This window comes from Triticum dicoccoides, chromosome 4B, assembly GCF_002162155.2.
Source record: "Triticum dicoccoides isolate Atlit2015 ecotype Zavitan chromosome 4B, WEW_v2.0, whole genome shotgun sequence".
NCBI classification, from domain to species: domain Eukaryota; kingdom Viridiplantae; phylum Streptophyta; class Magnoliopsida; order Poales; family Poaceae; genus Triticum; species Triticum dicoccoides.
Window position 1 is genome coordinate 171,727,479 of NC_041387.1, and position 24,005 is coordinate 171,751,483.

The 24,005-nt window shown below is 47.9% G+C and overlaps 2 protein-coding genes across 3 annotated transcripts; one reads left to right on the forward strand and one right to left on the reverse strand.

Moving 5' to 3' along the window:
• Positions 1-7,354: 7,354 nt before the first annotated feature.
• On the forward strand, positions 7,355-12,210 carry LOC119293509 (phosphatidylinositol 4-phosphate 5-kinase 6-like). Its single transcript, XM_037571970.1, has 8 exons — positions 7,355-8,908; positions 8,999-9,166; positions 10,262-10,427; positions 10,551-10,667; positions 10,767-10,960; positions 11,165-11,250; positions 11,371-11,419; positions 11,696-12,210. The coding sequence occupies exons 1-8, from the start codon at positions 7,506-7,508 to the stop codon at positions 11,979-11,981; spliced, it is 2,469 nt and encodes an 822-aa protein (XP_037427867.1). The 5' UTR covers positions 7,355-7,505; the 3' UTR covers positions 11,982-12,210.
• Positions 12,211-18,319: 6,109 nt separating this feature from the next.
• LOC119295622 (E3 ubiquitin-protein ligase RING1-like) lies at positions 18,320-20,110 on the reverse strand. 2 transcript variants are annotated; one of them, XM_037574060.1, is made up of 2 exons: positions 19,168-20,110; positions 18,320-18,828 (listed from the first exon to the last, which is right to left on the reverse strand). In XM_037574060.1, the coding sequence occupies exons 1-2, from the start codon at positions 19,214-19,216 to the stop codon at positions 18,395-18,397; spliced, it is 483 nt and encodes a 160-aa protein (XP_037429957.1). In that variant the 5' UTR covers positions 19,217-20,110; the 3' UTR covers positions 18,320-18,394. The 2 variants fall into 2 exon arrangements, with proteins under 2 accessions (XP_037429957.1, XP_037429956.1); XM_037574059.1 differs by having other exon boundaries at positions 18,320-19,009.
• Between the last annotated feature and the right edge of the window lie 3,895 nt (positions 20,111-24,005).

Consider the following 24,005-nt stretch of genomic DNA (forward strand, 5'->3'; position numbering starts at 1 on the left):
ATGTAGCCAAACATTTTGGCTATACTATGTGTATGAGTGTAACGGTTTGGCGTATATACCGAAGACCAGATTCACAAATAAGTTTCTCAAGGGGTTAGTGGACGGATTAAGTTTCTGAAAGGATCACTTCTTTTTTGCAAATAGTACAAGTGTAGTATCTTTGACTTGCATGCATGGAGGGCCATGCATGCATGTTTTTAACAGAGTTGCATGCTCTACTCACCTCTTCACTCATACTTTTCTTATTTCGTGTTCAAACTTGAAGCTGGTATATATTTTCAACTAAAGAAAGTCAAAATTAAGTTTAGCTTGTATATTTGTGTTTGTTGCGACTAGAAATTTCAAACATGACCACACATGAATACATTTTGACAACTATGAAATTTCTATTAAGTTTCAATATTAAAACTTGATAGTCGTAATATTAAGTTTTCATCAACTTTCATAAAGTTTTACCAAGTTTCATTTGCTTTTAGGGTTTAGGGCTTGAAGCTTAAGGTTTAGGGTCTAAGTTTTAGTTTTTCAAACTTGGTAATTTTATCGTTTGTTCCTATCAAGTTTTATTTGTTAAAACTTGATGAACTTTCTAAAATGTGTCAAAACATATTCAAGAGTGATCTTGTTTCAAAGCCCTCGTCACAAGGAATACGAATATGCAAATGAAATATAGATTGAAATTTTAGTTCAAAAGATGTAATAGATTCAAGTTTCAGAAGTCAAAAGAAAAATCATGGGAGGTGGAGTGCATGCATGGAGTAATTAAGCCCTAAACACAATGCAAGCTTCTGAAACTTGACACAATCATGCGGCCTAGAATCTGTGTGCCCCGTCCGTGTGTGATGTAAATCCTAGTTCACGATATCTTATAGCTAATCTAATAGCGAACATGTATTATAGGTATGCATTACTTTATTAATATATAGTCCACCTTATTCTCCCATGGAGTTTTTGAAGCCCATGCTAAAACTAACTCTTAATCTACAACCCGGTTTTCTTCTATGATCCAACTCAGCAAAAATATGATGCATCGGCTCGTATAGTTTGTTTACATCAAATTATACTTGCTCTTAGGGTAATTGAAAGGAATTGTCCCTAGCGCAGTTGTCTAATATGTTTTTATGATTTTCAAGTTCAAGCTGAAAGGTTAACCATCAGCTAAAACAAACTAACAAACTTTTAAAGTGCATGGTTTTGATCTTTCTTATTATTTTAAGTAAAATATACTCAGCAAAATTTCTGAACTTGCATGGATCAAAATTAGAATTTGCCTACTAGCACACGCGATGCTTAGAGCATCTATAACCGAGCACCTCAAACCAGCCTCAAATGCCCGGGCAGACAGCCCGGTCATTGACCGGTCACGAAAATTCGACCCAGTCGGGCGCCTCAAATGCCCGGACTAACCGGCACTCCTCATGTCCAAACCAAATATGGGGCGGAGGCGCGTCCGCCACGTCGGACTGACAATGGGATCCCACGCGGAATCGCCCGTAAACCCGGTGGTCCGACATACATCTTCTCCGGTGGTGGTGGTGGGGGTGTGAACTCCGTGTGGCGCCGGTCCAGATCACCATCCGAGGCAAAATCCGTCTATTTAAGCCGATCGACGTCCCCAACCCTAGCCCATCCATCCGGTCTGGCGAAAGATAATCACCTACGCTATGCTCATGCCAGAGCACCGGTACCAGATCAAACAAGAGATCCGAGCGAGGTGCGCCACCCGCATTGCTGCCGGGCTGCCTTCGGACAAGCCGGAGCTAGAGGAGGAGTAGGAGGATGAGGAGGAAGGAGAGGAGCAGCAGCCGGCTCTGATGGAGGATGAGGAGGAGGAGGAGGAGGCGGACGAGGCGGAGCAGCCATGCCGACTCCGGGCTTCAACATGGAGGACGCGGTGGCGGAGTTCGCCGTCGCCCAAGCAGACGAGATGGCAGAGCAGCAGGCCATCCTGGAGTCCATTCAGGATGAGGCCTATGTGGAGGCCAACCGACGGTTCATCCGGTAGGAACAGGCGGTGACTGACGCTCTCTTCGACGAGGTCGAAGAGGAAATGGACGCGGAGGAGCCGAAGGAGTCGGAGTTGCGGTTGTCACCCATGTACCCGGAGCCGGGCACAGAGACAGTGGACATCTTCGATGAGGACTAGGGTAGTTGATCTACGTAGTACGTAGATTTTTTCTTTGATGTTGTTGTATGAATTTAATATTTTATATCATGAGGTATCCGGATGCATGCAGATGGGCAAATTAAAGGACTGACCTGTCACTGCGGCCTTTGAGTGTCCGAATTTGGCTAGTCCGGCTGTCAGGCTGTGTATGCTATTACATCGATGTGTGACATACTGGCAATGACATATACTTTCTCCGTTACAAAATAGATGACTCAACTTTATACTAACTTTAGGGAGTGACATAGTAGAGTAACGTAGAGGAGAATCCTGTTTTTATAGTGACAAGAAAACCAGGCCGAATCAGTATCTCACTTGGAATCCAAGTCCGAACCAGAGTTTGCATCGTAGCCTGCCAGCGGCGTCTACAAATGCCGCGACATCCCTGGTATTTGCCCCCAGCTGATCACCGTACGCAGGCACATCTTTTCTTCCTTCGTCCACTGCCAGTTCGTCGCGATCATCCGCCTTCTCCGGTGGCTTCAGGGGAAATGAACGGCTCCGACCACGACAACGAGGCCTCCCCGATGGCCGCCGACGAACAGCCACACCAAGATTCTGTGGTCGTTTCGCCGTCCCACGCGCCACTTCTCGCGAACTTGTTTCTGATGACACAAACTACTGTTTATGAAGACGACGTTACCCACGACGACGAGAGGGGCGGTGACATCGGCGCTATTGTGTATGAAGATGTTACCGACGACGATGAGAGGGGCGGTGGCTTCGGCGCTGTCCCGGCCTCGGAAGAGGAGATCGCGGGACTGGCACGGGCGGCCGTGGGGGATACGAGGGAGGAGGAGTGCGTCGTGTGCTTGGAAAGTTTCAAGGAAGGGGATGACATCAGGAAGTTGCCGTGCTCCCATGGCTTCCACAGCTGGTGCATCTCCGATTGGCTACGGGTCAGCTGCCTCTGCCCGCAATGCCGCTTCGCGCTGCCGGCCGACGACGAGTGGTCCAAGCCCAAGACCGAGTTTGAGCATAGCGCTACCGGCTATGATGGGTACGAAAACGATGCAGGCCCTGCTACTGATGATGACGACGACGATGATGATGAGAGTCGTGTTTACTTGATACTCCCTCTGTAAACTAATATAAGAGCGTTTAGATCATTAAAATAGTAATCTAAATACTTTTATATTAGTTTACGGAGCGAGTAATTAATGTAGGGCGGCCTATTTGATCCAAAAGGATTTTTATAGCAATTTTGAAGGATTAAAATCCACATAAAATTTCTTCTACTTCCTCTGTTTTGATTTACTCGTCGTGGTTTTAGTTCAAATTAGGAATAGATTGTTTGATTTGTAGGATTGAGTCTTTTTTGCGTATTACTTTGTACTACATTTTATTGAAAATCTCCCATCTATTTAAATGTCTTGCAGGAATCCTTTATTTTTCCTCTGAAATTATCAAGCAAACTTTGGCGCATACAAATTGCTATAGCGCGTTCCGAGTGGTCATGGCACTGCAATTACGTGTATTTCCTACTCCTTTATTTTGAGAATTATGTGGACCAAATAAGACAATTAAACAACTAAGTTCAGCACAAACGGTTATTTATTAATTACAAGAGTTGTAATGGAAGTAATAGGTGATTATGAGGTACCATTAGCAATATGATCTCAATGACGATTAGTGGGTGCACCCTTAGCAGCAAAATCACAACATATATTAGTGTTGTATGTACAACAATTTTATAACAACGTCGTACACCAATCAAATTTGACACTTCGATGTTTTTTGAATAGGTTCAATCATCTCAACCTGGCGTGACCTAGTACTAAGCTAGAGAATCGTCGAGGTTTGGTCACGGGCCCAAGTCATACTAGCTAGACTCTAAGTCGCTTCTACAAACTTCTCTTTCTTGAAGGTTGTCTGGTTCGTACGACACTACTCGGACTCAATCTAAATCTCCCGAGTGAGTCTTGGATAAATCTTTGTGTACATGCTCACTTAGAGTCTTGACCCTTTGATGTCGTCCCCCTGGTTTCATTCAGAGGGTCCTTAACAAATGGCCAAAGCTACACTTGAGATGGTAGGTGTAAGGGTGGAAGAGGTAATCTTGGGTCCATGTGTTTATGATGCGCTGGGAGAGGGGATGAAATCCATAGCACATGTTTTACCACTTTCTCTCCCATCCCTTCATAGTTTTTTTTATTTTTTTTAGAAAAGGAGGATGACCCCCGGCCTCTGCATCTGAGCGATGCATTCAGCCACTTTATTAATTATTCTCACAAGACCTTACAAAGTGATACAACAGCAAGACTAAAGCCACTTTCTAAGTAACAATTGTCGCTACACCTATCCAATCGATGAAGGGGCGCTGATAGTCTGGGCCTAATACCAAACTGACATCGCAGCCAAACCTAAACATCTAAGACCTGAGGTCCTAGAGGTCCCAACCAGGACGCCTGCCGGGTATGGGGCACCTCCCAGTCCGGCGCACTCCTCAACCAGGACGCCTGCCGGGTATGAGGCCGCCGCAGCCACCTGCCACCAAACCATCTTTAGAGTTGTACTGTTGCATCTACCTTGCACGGTCTAGCTACCGTCGACGCCAGACAGCTCCACCGCTCTGCGCTCGTCCATCCCGACGCGGACACTCTGAAAGATCTATCGTGCGTAGCACCTGCAGACTAGGCATGACTCAGCGTAGCACCTGTCGGCCAGGCATGACTTGACATCTCTTACCAGACGCATCTGACGCGGTTAGAACGCCGCTCCTCCTGCCAACCTTCACACCATTGCCACTGCTGGAGCTGACACACGAAGCCCTTCACCATAGCAACTCTCCCCCGAACGCCCAAGCCTCCCAAGACGGCGCCCCCATGGAGGTTACGACGCAAAGGGCGCCGCCGCCGTCCAATCCAAGACGGATTTTGGACTTTCGTCCGGGAAGGGGACGGAGGTGGATATGAGGGACCTCGACTTCGCCTTCAAGATGGTTAACGACGTCAAAGTCGTCGCCGATGCTGGGCCGAGCTAGCCGACCAAAGTTTCCTCCGGCCCTCTTCCTGTACCACCAATCTCCATCTGCTTCGGATCTAGCAGCAGCCAAGACCCAAAAACTCCAGAGTGGGAAGCACCATAAGGCTCAACACCTCCGGCGTAGATCCATCCAAGCGCCGGATCAATGAAGACCCGACCTGGTCAGCGACGAAAGCCACCATCCTGCGCTGGCCGACGGCGATCAGGCGCCAGACCCAAAAGAATCTGACCTGAGACCGAGGGCGCACGCGACCACCAGATCTAGCGGTCGCACCACACCGTGAGCACGAACCCCAACCGCCGACGCGCTACGCACATCACGATCAGGATCCATCTACAGCGCCGCCGCACCCCGCAAAAGTCCGGCGCCTCCTCTCGAACGGTCGTCCCGCGCCAGCCTATTCGCGCGAAGGGGAAGGGAGCCCCGCCGCCGACCCTGCCGGCCAGGCTTCGCACAGCGGCCTTGTTGGCGGCGGCGAGGATGAAGGAGATGCGGGGGAGTACGGGCGTCGGCGGCGAGGGTTTCCCCCTGGTGGCCCACGGGGGCGACCCGAGGGGGTACGAGGGGGAAATCACTCTCCATCCATAGTGGCCTTTTCTTCTTGGACTTCTTTCTGTGGGCTGCATTGCCTTTAACTACTCCTTTGACATTGCCTTTTTACCGTTATTCTCCATCGACGTGCTCTTCGAAACTATTGGATCGGTGAGAGAAGGGATGTCTGTTGCATGCACATTTGACATGTGTCCTTTGAAATTCTTTTAAACTGGACTAATCCCCTTTCCACTACTCGGCATAACGGAAATACAATGCTTGACAGAGGTAATAGAGGACGGGAAGGGGGGAGATTGAGTTCAGTCACTATCTTTGCTCAAATACGCATAGCATGTGTATCATTCAGTCACTATCAATAAACCCACCACGCATTGCCCACGATCAGCACGAGCGTTCATCAGAGTGAATTTAAGACGAGCTAGACCGCCTACACCAAGCATCAGGTTTGACAAAGCGAAACACCTAAAACAAAAGCACAAACAGAACATCATAACAGCTATATGACAACAAAAGTGAATAGGGCGTTCATCAGAGTGAATTCCTCAAGTGATTTATGTGATTTACTCAAATTTAGTTATGATATGTATTGATCTTAAGCCGTACCGACACAAAACAAACATTTTGCCCCCTTCTCTCCACTTGTAACTGAATTGTCCAAAAGTGAGACTTTTCTCCATCATTAACCACCAGGAGCAATGTGTTGTCCAAGTTTTAGTTTGGCATGGTTCTCCTTTTGGCCACTCCTGCATGCATGCTTCCTTCCTTTTTTGGCCGTTTGCATGCCTTCCTTTTTTTTTGATCCACTTCTCTGACCAGCGGCCACCATCTGGCGATAAGAAATCACAGGACACGTGTTACTCTAACATGATCTGAAATGCCATACTACGTGGGAAGAAATATCTTCTTCAAAACCAAGAATACTCCAAGAAAACATATTTGTATCTCGCTGCATTGATAGAAAAAACAACTCAATTAGGATCCCAACCTATGAACAATACACTAGCATTACCTCCATTGAACTAAAACCACATCAAGTATTTCTGAACATAGGGAGTAATACACTAGCGAATGCCCGGCCTCTCGTCATCGATGCTATAGTATAACTATTTGTTTCTTCCAATCCGCCATGCGAAGAGCATGGACAATGTTAAGATCACTTTCTTAACAATCCGTCATCGATGCTATAGTATAACTATTTGTTTCTTCCAATCCGCCATGCGAAGAGCATGCACAATGTTAAGATCACTTTCTTCTGCATTAGGGGTACATATATACTTCCTCTATCTGAAAATAGTTGTCATCAAAATGGATAAAAGAAGATGTATCTAGAACTAAAATACGTCTAGATGCATCCCTTTTATCCATTTTAATGACAAGTATTTCCGAACGAAGGGTACATATATATGGTCGTCCTCGATCGTCCATATCTAGGAGTAGTTGCATGTACATCAAGAGGTGATCCCATGAACTCGACATCCATCCATCTGTACGTAGTCTCTCAGCCAAAGAGGGCAGAGCTAGCATGGCAGATTTGCCGTGAGTGCATGTTAAGTAAGACAATGCTTTAAAAAGATGGAAGTTTCAACGCCTAGGCTCCGTACAAATGTCGAGCTCTCCTTCTCCCCGACAACTCCTCTCAGCCTCCAGCATTAATTTCCCTCTCCGGCGTCCCTCGCCCAAAACACTCGCCATGGCTTCCTCCTCCGACGTCGTCCTGACCTTGACCTCATTCTCGTTGCCGCGCGCATCCTTCTTCTTTTAATCGCTAAAATACATAGGATAGGAGTAACTCTACTCGATCAAATGTCACGTCACGCCACCATGTCGGGGGCCAAGATGAACCAGCTCCCGCCTCCGGCCAGCCGGCTGTGGGAGGCGGGCATCCGCAAGCTCAACACCACCATGGCCATCCGCCGCGGCAGCTCCGTCTTCCCCGCCACCAGCCCCGCCCTCGACGGCGACCCCGCGGTCGCCCTCTCCGTCGCCTCCTCCAACACCATCTACGGCTACGACGTCGTCGAAAACGACGATGCCACGGGCGGCGGCGACATCGAGGACAATGAGGAAGACACCGACGAGGAGGAGGAGGAGGAGGAGGAGGAGGAAGACGACGAGGCGGCGGGCCCGGAGAGCCACTCCGAGCAGCTGCTCCCCAGCGGCGACTTCTACCAGGGCAGCGTGCGCGGCGATCTCCCGGACGGCTCCGGCAAGTTTTTATGGACGGACGGCAGCATGTACGAGGGCTCATGGCGCCAGGGGCGCGCGTCCGGGCGCGGCAAGTTCTCCTGGCCCTCCGGCGCCACCTACGAGGGCGACCTCGCCGGCGGCTACATGCACGGCCACGGCACCTACATCGGCGAGTTCGGGGACACGTTCGCGGGTCACTGGGCCAACAACTTCCGGCACGGCCGTGGCACGCAGGCCTACGCCAACGGCGACGTCTACGACGGCCACTGGCGCGACGGGCGGCAGGATGGACACGGGCGGTACATTTGGCGGTACGGGCACGAGTACATCGGCACGTGGCGCGCCGGGGAGATGCACGGGTGCGGCACCGTGATATGGGCCGACGGAGACCGGTACGACGGCGCGTGGGAGGACGCCAAGCCCAAGGGCCAGGGCACGTTCCGGTGGGCTGACGGCGGCATGTACATCGGCGTGTGGTGCCAGCAGGACTCCGGCGATACGAACGCAATGGGCGGCGTGTTCTACCCGCCATCCGGCGGGCCGGCCGTGCCCATGCCGCCGCGGGAGCCGCGGGAGGCGATCACGAAGCTGCTGGAGGAGCTGGAGGTGACGCAGGGCAAGGCGGCGTCGCTGCTGCCGTCGGAGAAGATCGTGACGTGGCCCGGGGTGGAGGCGGTGCTGAAGAAGCCGGTGTGGCGGCCGCCGGAGCCGGAGCAAATTCAAGGGAGGAGGTCCAGCGCGCAGAGGAGGAGCAGCGTGTCGTCGATTGACATGGACCTCGCCGCCGAGGGGGAGGAGGCCCAGGCGCAGGCGCAGGCCCAGGCACAGGCACAGGCACAGGCCCAGTCCAGCCTCAGCACCGAGGAGGCCCAGGCCAGGGCGGCGTCCGTGGAAAGGGCGTGGCTGCGGGCGACGTCGTGCATGCGCGCGCCGCCCAAGCCGGCCAAGAAGCAGGGTGAGACCATATCCAAGGGGCACAAGAACTACGAGCTCATGCTCAACCTCCAGCTTGGCATCAGGTGCGCCGCCGCCATGAATTCAACCTCTCTCTCTCTGTCTCTCTCCCACCGAGAGGAAACGTGAACTGAATTTCTTTGGGGTTCGATCAGGCATGCCGTGGGGAGGCATTCGGCGCCGAACTCGCTGGATCTCAAATCGTCGGCGTTTGACCCCAAGGAGAAGGTGTGGACCAGGTTTCCTCCTGAAGGATCCAAGCACACGCCGCCTCACCAGTCATGCGATTTCCGGTGGAAGGACTACTGCCCATTGGTCTTCAGGTCCGAAATGGTTCCAACTTTCGGATTTCCTTTTTCACTTTTCAGTTTGATCAAATGACCAATATTTGACTGCATCCAACCAAGTTTGAGAAATTTTTAGGTTTTCTTTGAATTCATGTGCCACTGACATAATTTTCAACCATATGCTAATTGTGGGGTGCCTACTGAAATGACCGTAAGTTTGTTACTCCCTTGGGACGGAGGGAGTACAAGTGAGAACCCTTAGATTGATTATATCAGTGTTCATCGTTAACTAGTACTCCCTCCGTTCCTAAATATTTGTCTTTCTAGAGATTTTAACAAGTGACTACATACGAAGCAAAATGAGTGAATCTACACTCTAAAGTTTGTCTATATACATCCGTATGTGGTAGTTCATTTGAAATCTCTAAAAGACAAATATTTAGGAACGGAGGTAGTACAACAATAGTTGTACTACCACGAGTCTTTAAAAATATTAAATACCCCACATGTATCTTCAGGAATCAGTTGCAATATATTTCAATGGGATTTAGTTGTCTGAGATATTTATAGTTGGATTAACGATAAGAAAATGGAAACCAAAAATACATATATTTGTTGTTTTTAGTTATTGTGTAGTTGTAACAAAAATATTGAACATTTAGCCAAAAAACGAATTATTGAATATAAGTGAAAAAATATAATTAAAAGATTCTATCAATGCATGGTTGCATGTGAGGTGACTGATTGCATCTTGATAGAAATACGTTAGTGAGAATCACCTATTTAATTATAAATGATGCCATTTTGGTCCTACTGATGGCCCAACTTTTAGAACTTTAATCACCTATTTAGTTATACATGACGATATTATGAAATAATATATCACTTGACTTGTCCAAATCATACGTATGGATTTGTCTTGAAAATAACTTTCATAAACTATAACGGGTTTAAGTATTTTGTAATTATATACTTCAATAAGTTTAATGGTCAGAGTTACATCTTGAAGACTGCACGAAATGCCCAAAAGATCAGCTTTCAAAGACTAAGGGGGTGCTCGCCATATCTCTGCATGAGAAGCAATTTATATGATGATATTATGATTTTTGTTCCTGTGCGATTTCACTCCAGGACATTGCGCAAGCTCTTTGACGTCGATCCAGCGGACTACATGATCTCCATTTGCGGCGGCGACGCGCTTCGGGAACTATCGTCACCCGGAAAGAGTGGAAGCTTTTTCTACCTCACCAACGATGACAAGTACATGATCAAGACCATGAAGAAATCAGAAGTTAAAGTAGGCTCCTTATAACTTTGTTCACCCCTCGCCTCAATCAGTTAGCTAGCTTTCAAAATTAAGGTATCATTGAACATGTCATTTTAAGACCTGATTTTGTGGTTTTTGTGTTATGATGATCAGGTGCTTCTTAGGATGCTTCCAGCCTATTATAAGCATGTTCGCAATTTCGAACATACCCTAGTGACCAAGTTCTTTGGCCTGCACTGCGTTAAAATCACTGGAGCTATTCAGAAAAAGGTTTGAATACACTGAAAACACATGAATTCATTGAAGAATGACCACCAAGGATGAAATATGCCTGAGCATCTGCTCATCTTATGTTGCTACTTCATTCAGGTTCGCTTTGTCATAATGGGGAATCTCTTCTGCTCTCACTATGGGATTCATCGGCGTTTCGATTTGAAAGGATCGTCACAAGGTCGCATGACTGACAAACCCCTCGATCAAATCGATGAGCACACCACTTTGAAGGATCTTGATCTCAATTTCATTTTCCGGTTAGGAGGATCTTGGTTCCAGGAGTTTTGCAGGTGAATATTTACATATGTCGAATTGCGTGCACATGCTTTGTTGTGTCATCCGGTTATGATGGAACACTAGTAGTATTCTCATATGCCTTAAATATTAACAAAATGCAAGGCAAGTCCTATGGGAAGTTCTTAAAAACGTGAGAGGAAACACAAAGTGAGACTTAACCATCCATTGTATCATGGTTTGTGCTTCTTAATTACCAGGCAAGTGGACAAAGATTGTGAGTTACTAGAGCAGGAGAGGATCATGGATTATAGTCTTTTGGTTGGCATTCACTTCAAAGATCGATGTAAGGATATGATTCCCCATGGAATACTTTGTTTCTTATGATTGCACGTTTAACATTACTCTGGGTAATGGGTATTCCGAATTCAAATAGCCTGAAAAATCGTCTCCTTTGCTGTTACAGTTAACGGCAATGCTGACAACGGTGGTGCTGAAGATTCTGAGCAAAATAAGTATGTTCCCCATTCCAATGTACCTGTTCGCTACCAAATATATATTTTTTAATTATTGATGACATGACAATATTAGGTTTAGTAAATAGTATAAATATAAGACAACTAGGCATTTTAAAAAGGTAAATCAATGTGATGCACTTCTTCAGTAGAACACGGCATCACCCTGTTGCTGAACAATTAAGCAGTGCTTAGAAACCAACTATACCAACTGAAAGATGACTTCTCTCAGCTGAAGAATCTTCCAAGTCTCACAACATGCTATGATCTTTGCAGGAAAGCGAAACTGGGGATCGCCATGCAGTCGAGGGTGGAGAACGTTGTGCGGAACCCCGAGAGCGAGTCGCCTCTCATCGGTGATCCCACGGGAGAATTTCGGGAGGTGGTCCTCTTCTTCGGCATCATCGACATCCTGCAAGACTACGACATCAGCAAGAAGCTGGAGCACGCCTACAAATCTCAGCTGTATGATCCCAACTCCATATCGGCCGTCGACCCCAAGCAGTACTGCAAGAGGTTCAGGGACTTCATCTACAGGGCCTTCACTGAAGACGTGCAGTGATCACTTCTTGGCACCTCCCCGCCGAAGCTGGCTGAAGGAACATGATTGTTGGATTGTTCTTTCGGTCGGAGATCAATGGCACGACAAATTTTGGTTCTCTGGGGATTGTTCATAGACTATGTACATTTTTTTTGCTAATATTCCTCCTTTCCTTAACTGGGTAACTAGGTCTAGTGTGTAACGCGCCCATGCTGATTGGCCTGAAAAGGATGTAGAACAGAGACCCTTGTTCATGTAACCATTTCTTCATTTCTTAATAAATCACATCATGGCTCAGAACCAGTCCATGTTGATCCTTAATTTGTCAAATTTCTTTTTTGATCAAAGAAGGGCTTCCCCCCTCCGATTTTCATTAAGGGAAACCAAAAGCAGAGCTACAGAATCCAGTTCAAGGTCCACAGAACCAAGTTCAGACGCAACAGAAAATAAAACTAAAGCTAAAGCTACAGACCTAGGACACAAAGACGGGGTCGAGGCCCCTGAAACCAATATCCAGACCAACTCTCCTCCCACCCAGAGGCAGAAAAGAGCCGACAAACATAAGCTAAGTCATTACAGGCACGAAATATAGAAACGCTGACTGGCAAATATTACAAAACATAAGGCTAGATAGAAGACGACAACACGGAACAAGGAAGATGATCCAGGACACGAAGAAGCACACACCTTTTAATCCAGCCTAGGCACGTTGAATCTCCATCCCTGTATCGCCTTGTACACTTCATTTGCTACCCGTTCGAGCAACTTTGCCCCTATCTCTAGCTCCTTTTTGTTTTGGTCCTTTTTCTGCAAAATAGACCAAGCCATGATCCAGTGTGTCATCATTCGTATCAGAACAATGGGATCGGTATAATTTTTCCCATCAAATATGATAGCATTTCTACACTTCCAAATCGACCACAACACGCCTGATAATCCCACCAGCACTAATTTCTTTTCACACTTAATAAAAGTATTAATCCAATTTCCAAAACATTCTTCTACATTCACAGGAGTTGTTTTCAAATCAAAGGCACATTTTATTAAGTTCCACATCAAGGAGGCAGCCCCACATGTGAAGAACAGCTGATTAATAGTTTCCTCTCTCCCGCGTAGCACACAAGGTTTGGGTCCTTTCCATCCTCGTTTAGCGAGAGTCTTTAGTCAATATGCTTTTCTTATTAATCAACCAAAGAAAGACCTTTATTTTTGCAGGTATTTTGATTTTCCACAAAAAAAATTGTGGATAGTTGCGTTCCTCAGTAATCAGTTTCCTATACAGAGACTTGGTTGAAAAAATTTTGTTGGCAGTAAGGGTCCATTCAACCTTATCCCTCCCCTCACCCATCTCTATTGTTTCACACCTCTTAATCAGGCTCTCCCATAATTCCAAGGTTTCCCCATGTAAAGTCCTCCTAAATCTAAAGCCACTCCACCCTTTCTCTATAGCTTCTGCAACCGTGATATTATGGTCAAAGCACAAGTTATACAATCTGGGGTAATCATGCATCAAAGCCTGATCATCAACCCATATATTCTTTTTAGAAAGAATAGACTCGCAAAGTGGGATGTTATTTGTCGACCAAAGGACCAAGGGGGTTTGGGTATCGAGAATCTTGAGGTCAAGAACAGATGCCTGCTTAGCAAGTGGCTATATAAGCTTTCAGTTCAGACTGACGCAACTTGGGCGCAGATTCTCCGCAACAAGTATATGCATTCTAAAACTTTGTCACAGGTGACAGTGAGACCAACTGATTCGCCGTTTTGGAAGGAGCTTATAAGAGTTAAGGCAGCCTTCTTTAATAGAACAAAGTTTATTGTCGGTGATGGCAATGATACACGGTTCTGGGAGGATACTTGGTTGGGTGATACACCATTGGCACTACAGTATCCAACCCTGTATCGTATTGTCCAGTGACGTGATGCGTTAGTTGCAACGATCATGTAGTCCATTCCCCTTAATATTCAATTTCGGAGGGTGCTTGTTGGTGATAGATGGGAAGCTTGGCTTCATCTGGTGCGTAGACTGATGGAAGTCCACCTAGCTCATCAGCCCGATCAGTTGTGTTGGAAACTTACTAGGTCTGGACAATTTACTGTTAAGTCGATGTACATCGATGTTATTAACTCGACTGTCATTCCTAGTTCCAAACATGTTTGGAAAGTAAAAGTTTCTTTGAAAATTAAAGTATTTATGTGGTTTGTCCATAAACAAGTTATTTTAACAAAGGACAACTTGGTTAAGCGCAATTGGACAGGATCTACTAGGTGTAGTTTCTGTGATCAGGACGAGACCATTAAGCATCTTTTCTTTGAGTGTCCGTTGGCGAGAATTCTGTGGCGCACCGTGCAAATTGCCTTTAACATTACTCCTCCGAGTTCGGTCGGGTCGTTATTTGGAACGTGGCTGGATGGGATAGAGTTCGATACAGCTAGACATATTCGTGTAGGAGTTTGTGCGTTGTTATGGGCAATTTGGAACTACAGAAATGATTTGGCTTTTAACAGATTAACTACTATTCATTTTTTGCAGGTTGTATTCCGTGCTACGGCGCTGATCCGTATGTGGTCCTTACTCACTCCGACGGAGGCCAGGGAGCGTTTGGTTACTGGATCTGTCCGGTGGGAGATGGTAGCGCAGGATATCTTCAACCGGTTTGGATGACGGTCATGTAATAGGATAGGCAATTAGTTTTCCTATCTTTATTTTGCCAGCCGGTTGTGGCTTTATGACCTTTTCTTGTTTTGGCGTCGAGGCTCTATGTGAGCTTGCATTTATTTTGTTTCAAGACTCTATGACATTGTTGAACCTATTTTATTTATTTAAGTGGCCGTATGCATCGTTCTGATGCAGGGGCCGAGGAGTCCCCCCTTTTCGAGAAAATCTATAAAAGATATCTTTAACTTTCATCAGGCTAGACTAGAACTGAGAGTCGCCTTGTTTCTTCTTAATCCTGGAGACACACCCATCAGGTATGTATTTACTGAAAATGATTTGTTGTCATAGCCCATCCTCTTTTTCCATCTTCCAGAACCATTTTACCAGCAAAGCCTTATTCATCATATCTAGATTTAAGATTCCCAACCCACCATAATCCTTCGGGAGGCAACATTCCCTCCAATTGACTAGATGGTATTTTTTTCTTGTCTTCATCCTCTTGCCAAACTAACCTAGTTCTATAGAAGTGAGTGCAGCGATTCGGTGCCCAGGCTCATCTGCATCCGATCAGAAAAACATTCAAAATAAAAAGTAGAAAAATTCAAAAAAATCCAATTTTTCCCCATGGTAGACAATTTATTGCATGAGGCTCGCTCCAAATATTAGCTCATTTGGACAGCTGGGTAGCTCTCAGCAAACAAGACAAATCGGGTCAAAACAATACATGAACCTTTTGCAGTCCCCTTGTGACATTCGGGCCCACGTCGACGGGTTCTACAAGAACCTTTTCTCCTCCGCTCCTAGGAGCGGCTTATCTCTGGCTCATGACTGCTGGGTTGGCCCCCAGCTAGTTTCCGCTGCAGAGAACGCGGCCCTTACGACCCCCTTCTCCGAGGGCAAGGTTTGGGATGCCATTAGAGGCATGAACCCTACCTCGGCCCCGGGTCCTGACGGCCTCCGGGTTAAATTCTTCCAGACCTTCTGAAATGTGATTAAACCGGAGATCATGACCATCTTCGACGAGTTCTACGTTGGGTCCATAGACCTCGGTCGCCTCAACTATGGGATCATTTCGCTCATCCCTAAAGTGCCTGGGGCCTCCGACATCCGCCAGTTCCGGCCAATCACGGTGATCAATGTGATTTTCTGGATTCTGGCAAAGGGGTACGCCAATAGGGTGACCCTGCTTGCAGACCGCATTACCCACCCCAACCAGTTCGTCTTCATTCAAGGGCGGTATATCCTGGATGGGGTGCTAGTCCTTCATGAAGTTCTCCATGAGGTTTAGTCTAAGCACCTCAAGGCGGTCTTCCTGAAGATCGATTTTCATAAGGCTATGACACCGTCAGCTGGCCCTTCCTTTGGGAAGTTTTGCTCTGGAAGGGCTTCGACGACTGCTGGATCACCCGTGTGATGCAGATGGTGTCCCGCGGTCGCACCGCCATGAACATCAATGGGGAAATCCCTTTGTGGGGTTAGACAAGGTGACCCTTTCTCCCCATTCTTGTTCAACATGGTGGTGGACGCTCTTACCACTATCCTAGATAAGGCAAAGGCGGGGGGCCATATTCGTGGGATCACCCCCCACCTGGCTGGCAGTCCCGGGATTTCCCTTCTCCAATACGCCGATGACACCATCATCATGGTGGAGAGCTCGAAGACGGACATCTCTAATCTCAAGTTCCTCCTCCTCAGCTTCCAACAAATGTCTGGCCTCAAGATCAACTTTTGACAAGAGTGATATAATGGTGATGGGCTACTCTCCGGTGGAATGCTTAGACATTGCCAACCGACTTAACTGCTGTCTGGGCTCCTTCCCCACGACATACTTGGGAACACCCATTAGTGACTCTAGGCTTACCGTTGTTGACTTGCGTCCGACTGTGGCCAAGCTGCAAACACGCATTGAGCCTTGGCAGGGTAGGTGGATGTTGAAGGCGACACGGACGATTCTCATCAACTCCTCCCTATCCAGTCTCCTCTTGTTCCTCATGAGCTTCTATAGCCTTCATGAGACATTGCATCATGAGATCGCCAAAGTCCAGTCCCGCTTTTACTGGGCGTGCGACAACAATAAGCAAAAATACCATATGGTTAGCTGGCCAGACATCTGCAAGCCTCAGGATCAAGGGGGCCTCGGGATCATGTGCTCTAAGCGCATGAACATCGCCCTCTTATCCCGCTGGCTTTGGCGCATTTCGCAAGGTCAAGGTGGCCTCTGGTTAGACATCATCCGGAACAAATACCTGCATGGGCAACACCTTGCCTTCTATCAGAGATCTGGCGGCTCCCAGTTCTGGCAGTCGGTCATCCAGCTACTCCCGGTCCTCCGCATTGGGACCTTCATTTCGGTTGGATCTGGGGCTGCGAACCTGTTCTGGTTTGATCGGTGGGCAGGAGACACCCCCTTCGCCGCACGCTTCCCCGACCTCTTCTCTATCGCCGTTGATCCTTGGATCTCTGTAGAGAGGGCCCTTATTGACTTAGGGCGCCTCGCCTTCCGGAGGCCATTTGGGCCTCCGGACTTTGCCCCCTAGCATGAGCTGCTAGACTGCGTCGCCCTTCACGAGCTGGTGGTGGACGCTAGCCCAGACCTGGTTCGGTGGCGCCTTGAGCCGTAAGGCCAATTCTCCACCAAGTCCCTTTATCAGGCCATTGCCCCCTCCACCGCCCGACCCTCCTCCCCTTACGGCGGTGTGGTCCATCCGCCTGCCGCTGAAGATTCGGATCTTCATGTGGCAATGTATTCGCGGGCGGACCCCGTCTGGGGTGGAGGTTCGCAAGCGCAATGGCCCTGGTACTGGCCTTTGCCCACTCTGCGGTGTCCCCGAAGACTCGAAACACATCTTCTTCTCTTGTGTGTCCGCTCAATTTGTTTGGAGTTGCTTTAGAGAGTTGGTTGGTGGTAATTGGTGTCACACCAACTTCCCCGACCTATTCGCCGAACTCCAGAACCCTCCCTGCCTTCTCGCCACATTAGGTGGCTGGAGATTGGGGCCCTCGCTTGGACCCTCTGGACGATCCGCTATAGACTTGTGATTCAGCGCATTCCGCTTCGACGGGCTACTGACGTTCTCTTCAAACTGTTTGGTTACTTGCAGCTCTGGTGGCCGCTTAGCCACCCCTAGGATCGAGATGCCATCTCCGCCTTCATCGCCGACCTTCGCTCGACGGTTGTCCGTTTGTCGCCGCCGCTCCCTCCACCACCTCAGGAGCCAGATTAGAGGTCGGACTTGTCCTCCAGCCTCCGGCCTCTCTTTTTTATTTTATTTGGGCTTGTTGAGCTATGTCCTCAACAGAACCTTTTGTACTTCCTGTTGTGCGACTCGGTGGGTGTGTGTTGTGAACTAGTTCTTGTATGTGTGCTCTATGGCAGTTTGCTTTATTTATAAAGCGGGGCGAAAGCCTTTTTCGGTAAAGCCTCTCCTGCCAACATCCACATCTTTTTTGTATCTTATCCACCACCCCTCTCCAGTGTCCGTTAGTAATTCTTTTATCAAGTACTGGAAGCCCTAGATATTTTATGGGCATTTTTCCAATGACACAGGTAAAAATTTCCTGGTATATTTCTCTTTTCTCAGCAGCTTTTCCAAATAACATGAGCTCACTTTTGTGAAAATTAATTTTAAGTCTAGATATAAACTTCCAAGTTTTTTGCACTTTCCAGATCATCTTGGACCAGGAAAATTGTGTCATCCGATGCAACATATTAACTCCTCTGTTGTTCCCCTTAATTTGTCAATAGATATACATAAATCAATGATTAAATCAATCGTCAGTTGGTTTCAGCTCGGGTGTTGGGGCCCGTCGCCTGCTCGTCCAGGGCCAGGAGGCGCTGCTCGTCGGCGGACGGCAGCGGGAAGCGGCAGCAGGGACAGACCCGGCTGACCGATAGCCACCGGAAGATGCACCGCTGGTGGAAGCAGTGAGAGCAGGGCATGGCCCTGAGCTTGTCGTCGTCGCCACCCTCCAAGTCCTCGAGGCACACCGCGCAGCCGTCCTCCCTCATCCCGCCCGCCGCCGGCACGCGCAGGGCAGCTATGGCCTCGTCTGACGCCGGGTCGAAGCCGGAGAAGCAGCCGGCAGCCCTCACGGCATCGTCGGCAGCGGCATTCTGCTCCGGCCCTGACCTGGCGAAGAAGGCCCCGCTAGTGCTGTGCCGGCGGCTGTGAGCCTCGAAGCCCCGCTCGTCGGGCACGTATTCGGGCACTGTCACGGTCAAGGCGACGAACTCCATGAGCCAACGAGCTTGAGCGATCATGGATTATATACGTGAGCAGTTGAGCTGAAACGCCACTTGGCCACTAGAGGAGAGCGAGTAAGCGTCACACGGACACAGGGACGCGGGCACGTAACAATCTTGTAACGCGCTGATCATCGTGTTTTGTCTCTAAATTTGGCAGTGTTAGTTCGTTAGCTAGAAAGTGATCTGTTCTCGGTACCACACCTATTGGAAGAAAATTCTGTTTCTGTTTTACAGAAAAAAAGAAAGGACAAAACTCTGTTTGGTGGCGTAATATTGACATACAATTATAGTTTAAAACAGACCTGATAAGTGCCACACGTTGTGGCACAAACACACAGCAACCCCGAACATTTTTTATGATAAGTTTAAGGCCACTGCTAGGCGCCGGCGCACCGGCCCAACTTTCGGCCGGTCGCCTAGCAGCCGTTGGATTCAGGCAAAAGTAGCCGCATGATTTCCTCTCTATCCTTCCGCACATCATGCCTCCTCCCACAACGAGTCACCACGCTCAGCCAACCGCCCCCACCCCGCGGCCTTGCCGCACAAAGCTTGCGCACCCCGCGGCAGCCGCCATCGCCATGGGTTGCAGGTCGCCACCTCTCTCCGCAGCTCGCCGTTGCTGTTGTCGCACACCCTCCACATCTCGTCGTCGATCCAACAACACCCTCCTGCTGCATGCAGCTCCCGCCGATGGCCGGATGCAGCTCGGACAGCAAAAACTCATGTCTCCCATCGTAGCACGGCGTCGCCGTCTCTGCGGGCCTCCATTGTCGATGTGCATCGTACCTAAAGAAATCTGGTGGTCGGTTGAAGCAAAATCAAAAAACGCTTCCAGCAAAACCAAACTTAGGTTCCAGCAAAAATGACATGAGCGTTTGAGAACTCTGCAGCCAATGAAACAAAAATTTATCTCGGTTCCAGCAAAACAATACATCGGTTCCAGCAAAAAGAAAATTGTTCAGCAAAATACAGCCACCCCGCTTGCGGCTCCCCCAGTCGCTGGTTGTAGCTCCAGCGTACACGGTTGCAACTTCCAGCGTTCGAACGGCGTTGGCCGCAACCCTCCTTGCCACTGGATGCAGCTTCCTCCGGCGTGGTGTCGACCTTGCAGCATATCCACCAGTTGGTTCCAGCAAAAACGGGCCCCGGTTCCAGCAAAAATCCAAATGTTCATAAAAAATCGAATGGGGATGATAGCAAAAGGAGAAAGGGGTTGTAGCAAAACAAATGGGTGGATCCAGCAAAACAAATGCCTGGTTCCAGCACAAATTCGTCGCCCCTGTGGCCAATTGCAGCTTGGCCATGCGACTAACGAACCCTGGTTGCGATGGCCATGAAGAGGGCGCACATCTAGTTCCGGCAGACAAGACGATGAGCACTGCACCTCTGCTCGCTGATCGTTGTACGACGCGCACCTCTACATCTTCGTGTGTGCTCCTCTGGGATCGCCTGCTCGCCACGCACCTATTCCGCGGCCGGCGAGCTGTTTATTTGGAGGTAGGCCATGGGAGAGAGAGTACGCAGGGGAGGAATTGCTGTGGGGGTTGAGGATGCATGCGACAGGATGAGAGAAGAAAGGATAAGGCAGAGGAGCTGCTGGCGTGAGTGGATAAAAAAGCGGTGGAGGTCAGCGGATAAGGGCGAACGCGGGCCACATGATTTGTTACAAAATTGAACGAGCCACATGTGACCGGCTGAGTGTTCCGCCGGTCAGCCGGCCACAAACATTTCCCTAAGTTTAATGACGCGAGGATGGCAACTTTAGTTGTCAAGTATGGCAACTTTCTATTCGGATGGCAAATTTCAGTTTTTTTGAGGGGGTTTGTTTTTATTTTTGAATTGCAACTTTAATTTAAAAACATTAGGGTCGGAGTGCTTCGTGCCACACATGTGGCATTTATCATTTGGGTTTAAAACATACTTCAATAATGAGAGATGCAAACATGTATGGTGGAGTGTTTCCAATTAGTGCAGCCTGAGAAGGCAACTAGGGAAAGTTTTCCTCCCCTTGATCTTCACCAGCGAACCCGTGGATTCGCCACCTCTCTTCCCGCCGCTCCGTCGGACAATGGTGGGGAGGGGATTTCTGGTGCCTCAGATCCGGCTAGTAGATAAGTAGAGTTTTAGTCCTCCCAGGGCGGCGTTTCGATGGATGGCGACACTTATTCTTCGAGTCAGTCTTTCGACCTCCTATCCTCCTTAAGTTCGTCCGTTGGGATGGATTAGACGGAGCTTCGATGGAAATTACCGCCAGCTCCTCGAGACAGCGAGGTTAGAGTTTCTTGCCGTGCGTACGCAACGGCAATATTTGGTACCAGGTTCTTCAGATCGATTCAAGGATTCAACAGCGACGACTGAGGCTCTAGGGCGCTGCTCCTTAGGGGCACATGCATGTAGAGTTCTCAGCAGTCATCGACAAGGTCAGGCCGGCTCCGGGTATGTGAGCGGTGACAGCGGCGCATCGGCGGGTCGTTCTGACGGCATCAGTGGTCGTTCGATGGTCCATGAACCTCGATATATTTTTTATTATGTTTGAAGTGTTTTGTACTTTCGATGAATTTTTATAATAGATCTGACCCTTTTCGTGAAAAGATCATGTGGGCCAGTAAAGCTTCGGGTCAAGCCGGGAATGTGAACTATACACACTTGGATCTACCTTAACAAAGTTTCAGAAGAAGAAAAATCTAATGCAATAACGACATTGTGTCTCATAAGAAATAAGATCATCCTCAACATGATATCCACATAGAGTTCAAGATGCGAAATAAAATTAAGAACATGAATCAATAATAAAATTGAAAATATAGCGAACACATAGATAAATCAATTGTCTGTTGGCATTTTAGGCTAAATTGTGGCTGTCATCTCCCGTGTACCATTATTTATTTTGGAGTGGAGACGCTTGCCCGACCTTAAAATGAGGCCCTTTTGAATTCAACATAAGGTAGGTTCAAGAAAGCAGAAAAAGTTTGATACACGCTAAAACATGGCCAACATAGCGACACATCATCAAGCATACACAAAAATAGAGATGCAAGGCTTGGATCCTGCACTTGGCTTCACGTCAGCGACTCCCCTAGTCTGAATATTCCCGCCGTAAAGCCCTCACAAGAGCATGATACCTTGTCTTGAGTTGGGTGATTAGACGTTCCAGTTGTTGACGGTCCTTTGGTCTCGCCACTAGACACCATAGCTGCAAAAGTACCACATTTTTGTATATTTAAAAAATCGCCCCTGCATGAGAGATTTTTTTACGGACAGTCCACAAAGTCCAAGCTAACATAACAAATCCAATCCAAGCGATCCTCCTATATCTACCGTTAGTGCCCTGAATGATTCTGCGAGAAACCTGCAAGATTCAAAGAGCAATCATAGACACTCGTTTCACACTCCAGGTAAACCTTGCCACAATGCAGCGGGACAATATGTGGTCATAGTCCTCAACCTGATCCCACCAAATACATTCCCCATCTCCCGGTTCATGTCGTTAAAGCACTTGATCGACACTGGTTATGCGGTTTCTTGCCACTTGGCAGTAGAAAATTTTAACTTCTGCTGGGACCCTAGCTTTTCAGATATCCATTAGCTCCCACCTAGGGGAGTCCGTGATATGTCTTCATATAAGGAGTCGGTTGAGAACACCCCATATGGCTCCAATCCCCAAGACACTTGATCTCTTCCTACCGAGACCAATAACCCAAAGATATGTCGGAATGAAAGTGTTCTCATTGCACCTAGGCTTCGCCTAAAGCCAGGCGTTCAACGATTGTTCACCGAAATTTGTGTCATAAAAGCATCATGATTTTTCGAGATCGCAAACACACGAGGATATTTGTGACGGAATGGTGTGTCGCCACACCAAAGATCCCACCAAAGTTGAGTTGTATTTTTGTCATGGATCTCGAATCTAGTGGCCAAATGCAGTAAGTGTTGGACTTTCTGAGTTGCACTCGCAAATTGGGATCTCCTTTCCATTGGTATAATTTCACGCCCTCCCTAAGCATATACTTGTTCTTGAAAATCTGCAACCATAACCTTCAAGAGTCAGTCATAATTTTCCATGCCCATTTTGCGATTAAGCACCTATTCATGATTTTGCAGTTTAGAACCCCTAGACATCCAACTCATTTTGGGGAGCAAATGTTGGCCACTTGACATATGATACTTTTGCTTTCTCTCGTCCTTTTACCAAAAGAATCTACATCTCACGCTGTCAAGTTTCTCATGAACTCCATCCTGACGACACGTTAGATAAGCAATCAATGATGAGCACAAGTCAACCACCCTGAGGGGAGATATCGGCCAATCCATGGCTCCATACAACCCGCCACCTTGCCAACAACTGGGTGAAAGCGCAGGTTATCTCCCACAGGGGGGTGAATGGGAGATCTTTAGAAATTCATCAAACTCTAAAGAATTTGACGAAGAATAGAGTGAAGAATTAGAGACGCAAGATACATGCAATCAGGATATGTAAGAGTGAAGAACATGCAATCATACAATCATACAAGCATGAAGAATATGAACTGAGGGAATGAAAGATAGCATGATGAAATTCTTCAGTTCAAATTCGTTAGAGGATAGGTCACAAATTCTTCGGCAGCGGTATAATTTAAGAGAGGGTTGAGGAATTTGAAACCAGGTTGGCTCGGTGAAGAGGAATTTGGTAGACCAGTTCTAGTTGCTGCATCAGCTGTACCATTGGTTGAGGCGGCTGATTCGCAACTCAGAGGACACACAGTCCTCACCATATTCCTCTCGAGCTAAGGCCCATAGACTTCGCCCAATCACTCGTGGTAAGTCTTCAAGGTAGACTTCCAAAACCTTCACAGACTTGTCCACTGGCATACCACAATGGCTCTTGGTGTACTCCAAACTTGATGCCTAACCGTCTGGAAGAATGACAGTCTCCGAAGGTAATGGCATCGGATCACATGGATCAATCTCTTCAGTGATGCTCTATCACTTTGGCTCTGGGTTTTTCCTCACTTAGGATTCTCTCAAAGTCATCGGAGGATGGGTTGCTCTCTTATGACAAGTGTCAAGTTCTCTCGGAGCAGCCAACCAACAAGTGGTTGTGGGGGCGGCTATTTATAGCCAGGGGAAACCCGACATGAATTGTCATAAATGTCCTTCTATG

Excerpts from the sequence above, each read along its gene's own strand:
- LOC119295622 (XM_037574059.1), bottom strand. The coding sequence starts at position 18,880 with ATGATCGCTCAAGCTCGTTGGCTCATGGAGTTCGTCGCCTTGACCGTG.
- LOC119293509 (XM_037571970.1), top strand. The coding sequence starts at position 7,506 with ATGTCACGTCACGCCACCATGTCGGGGGCCAAGATGAACCAGCTCCCG. Across the intron at positions 8,909-8,998 it reads AACCTCCAGCTTGGCATCAG|GCATGCCGTGGGGAGGCATT; the intron begins GTGCGCCGCCGC and ends GGGTTCGATCAG. Across the intron at positions 11,420-11,695 it reads GAAGATTCTGAGCAAAATAA|GAAAGCGAAACTGGGGATCG; the intron begins GTATGTTCCCCA and ends TGATCTTTGCAG.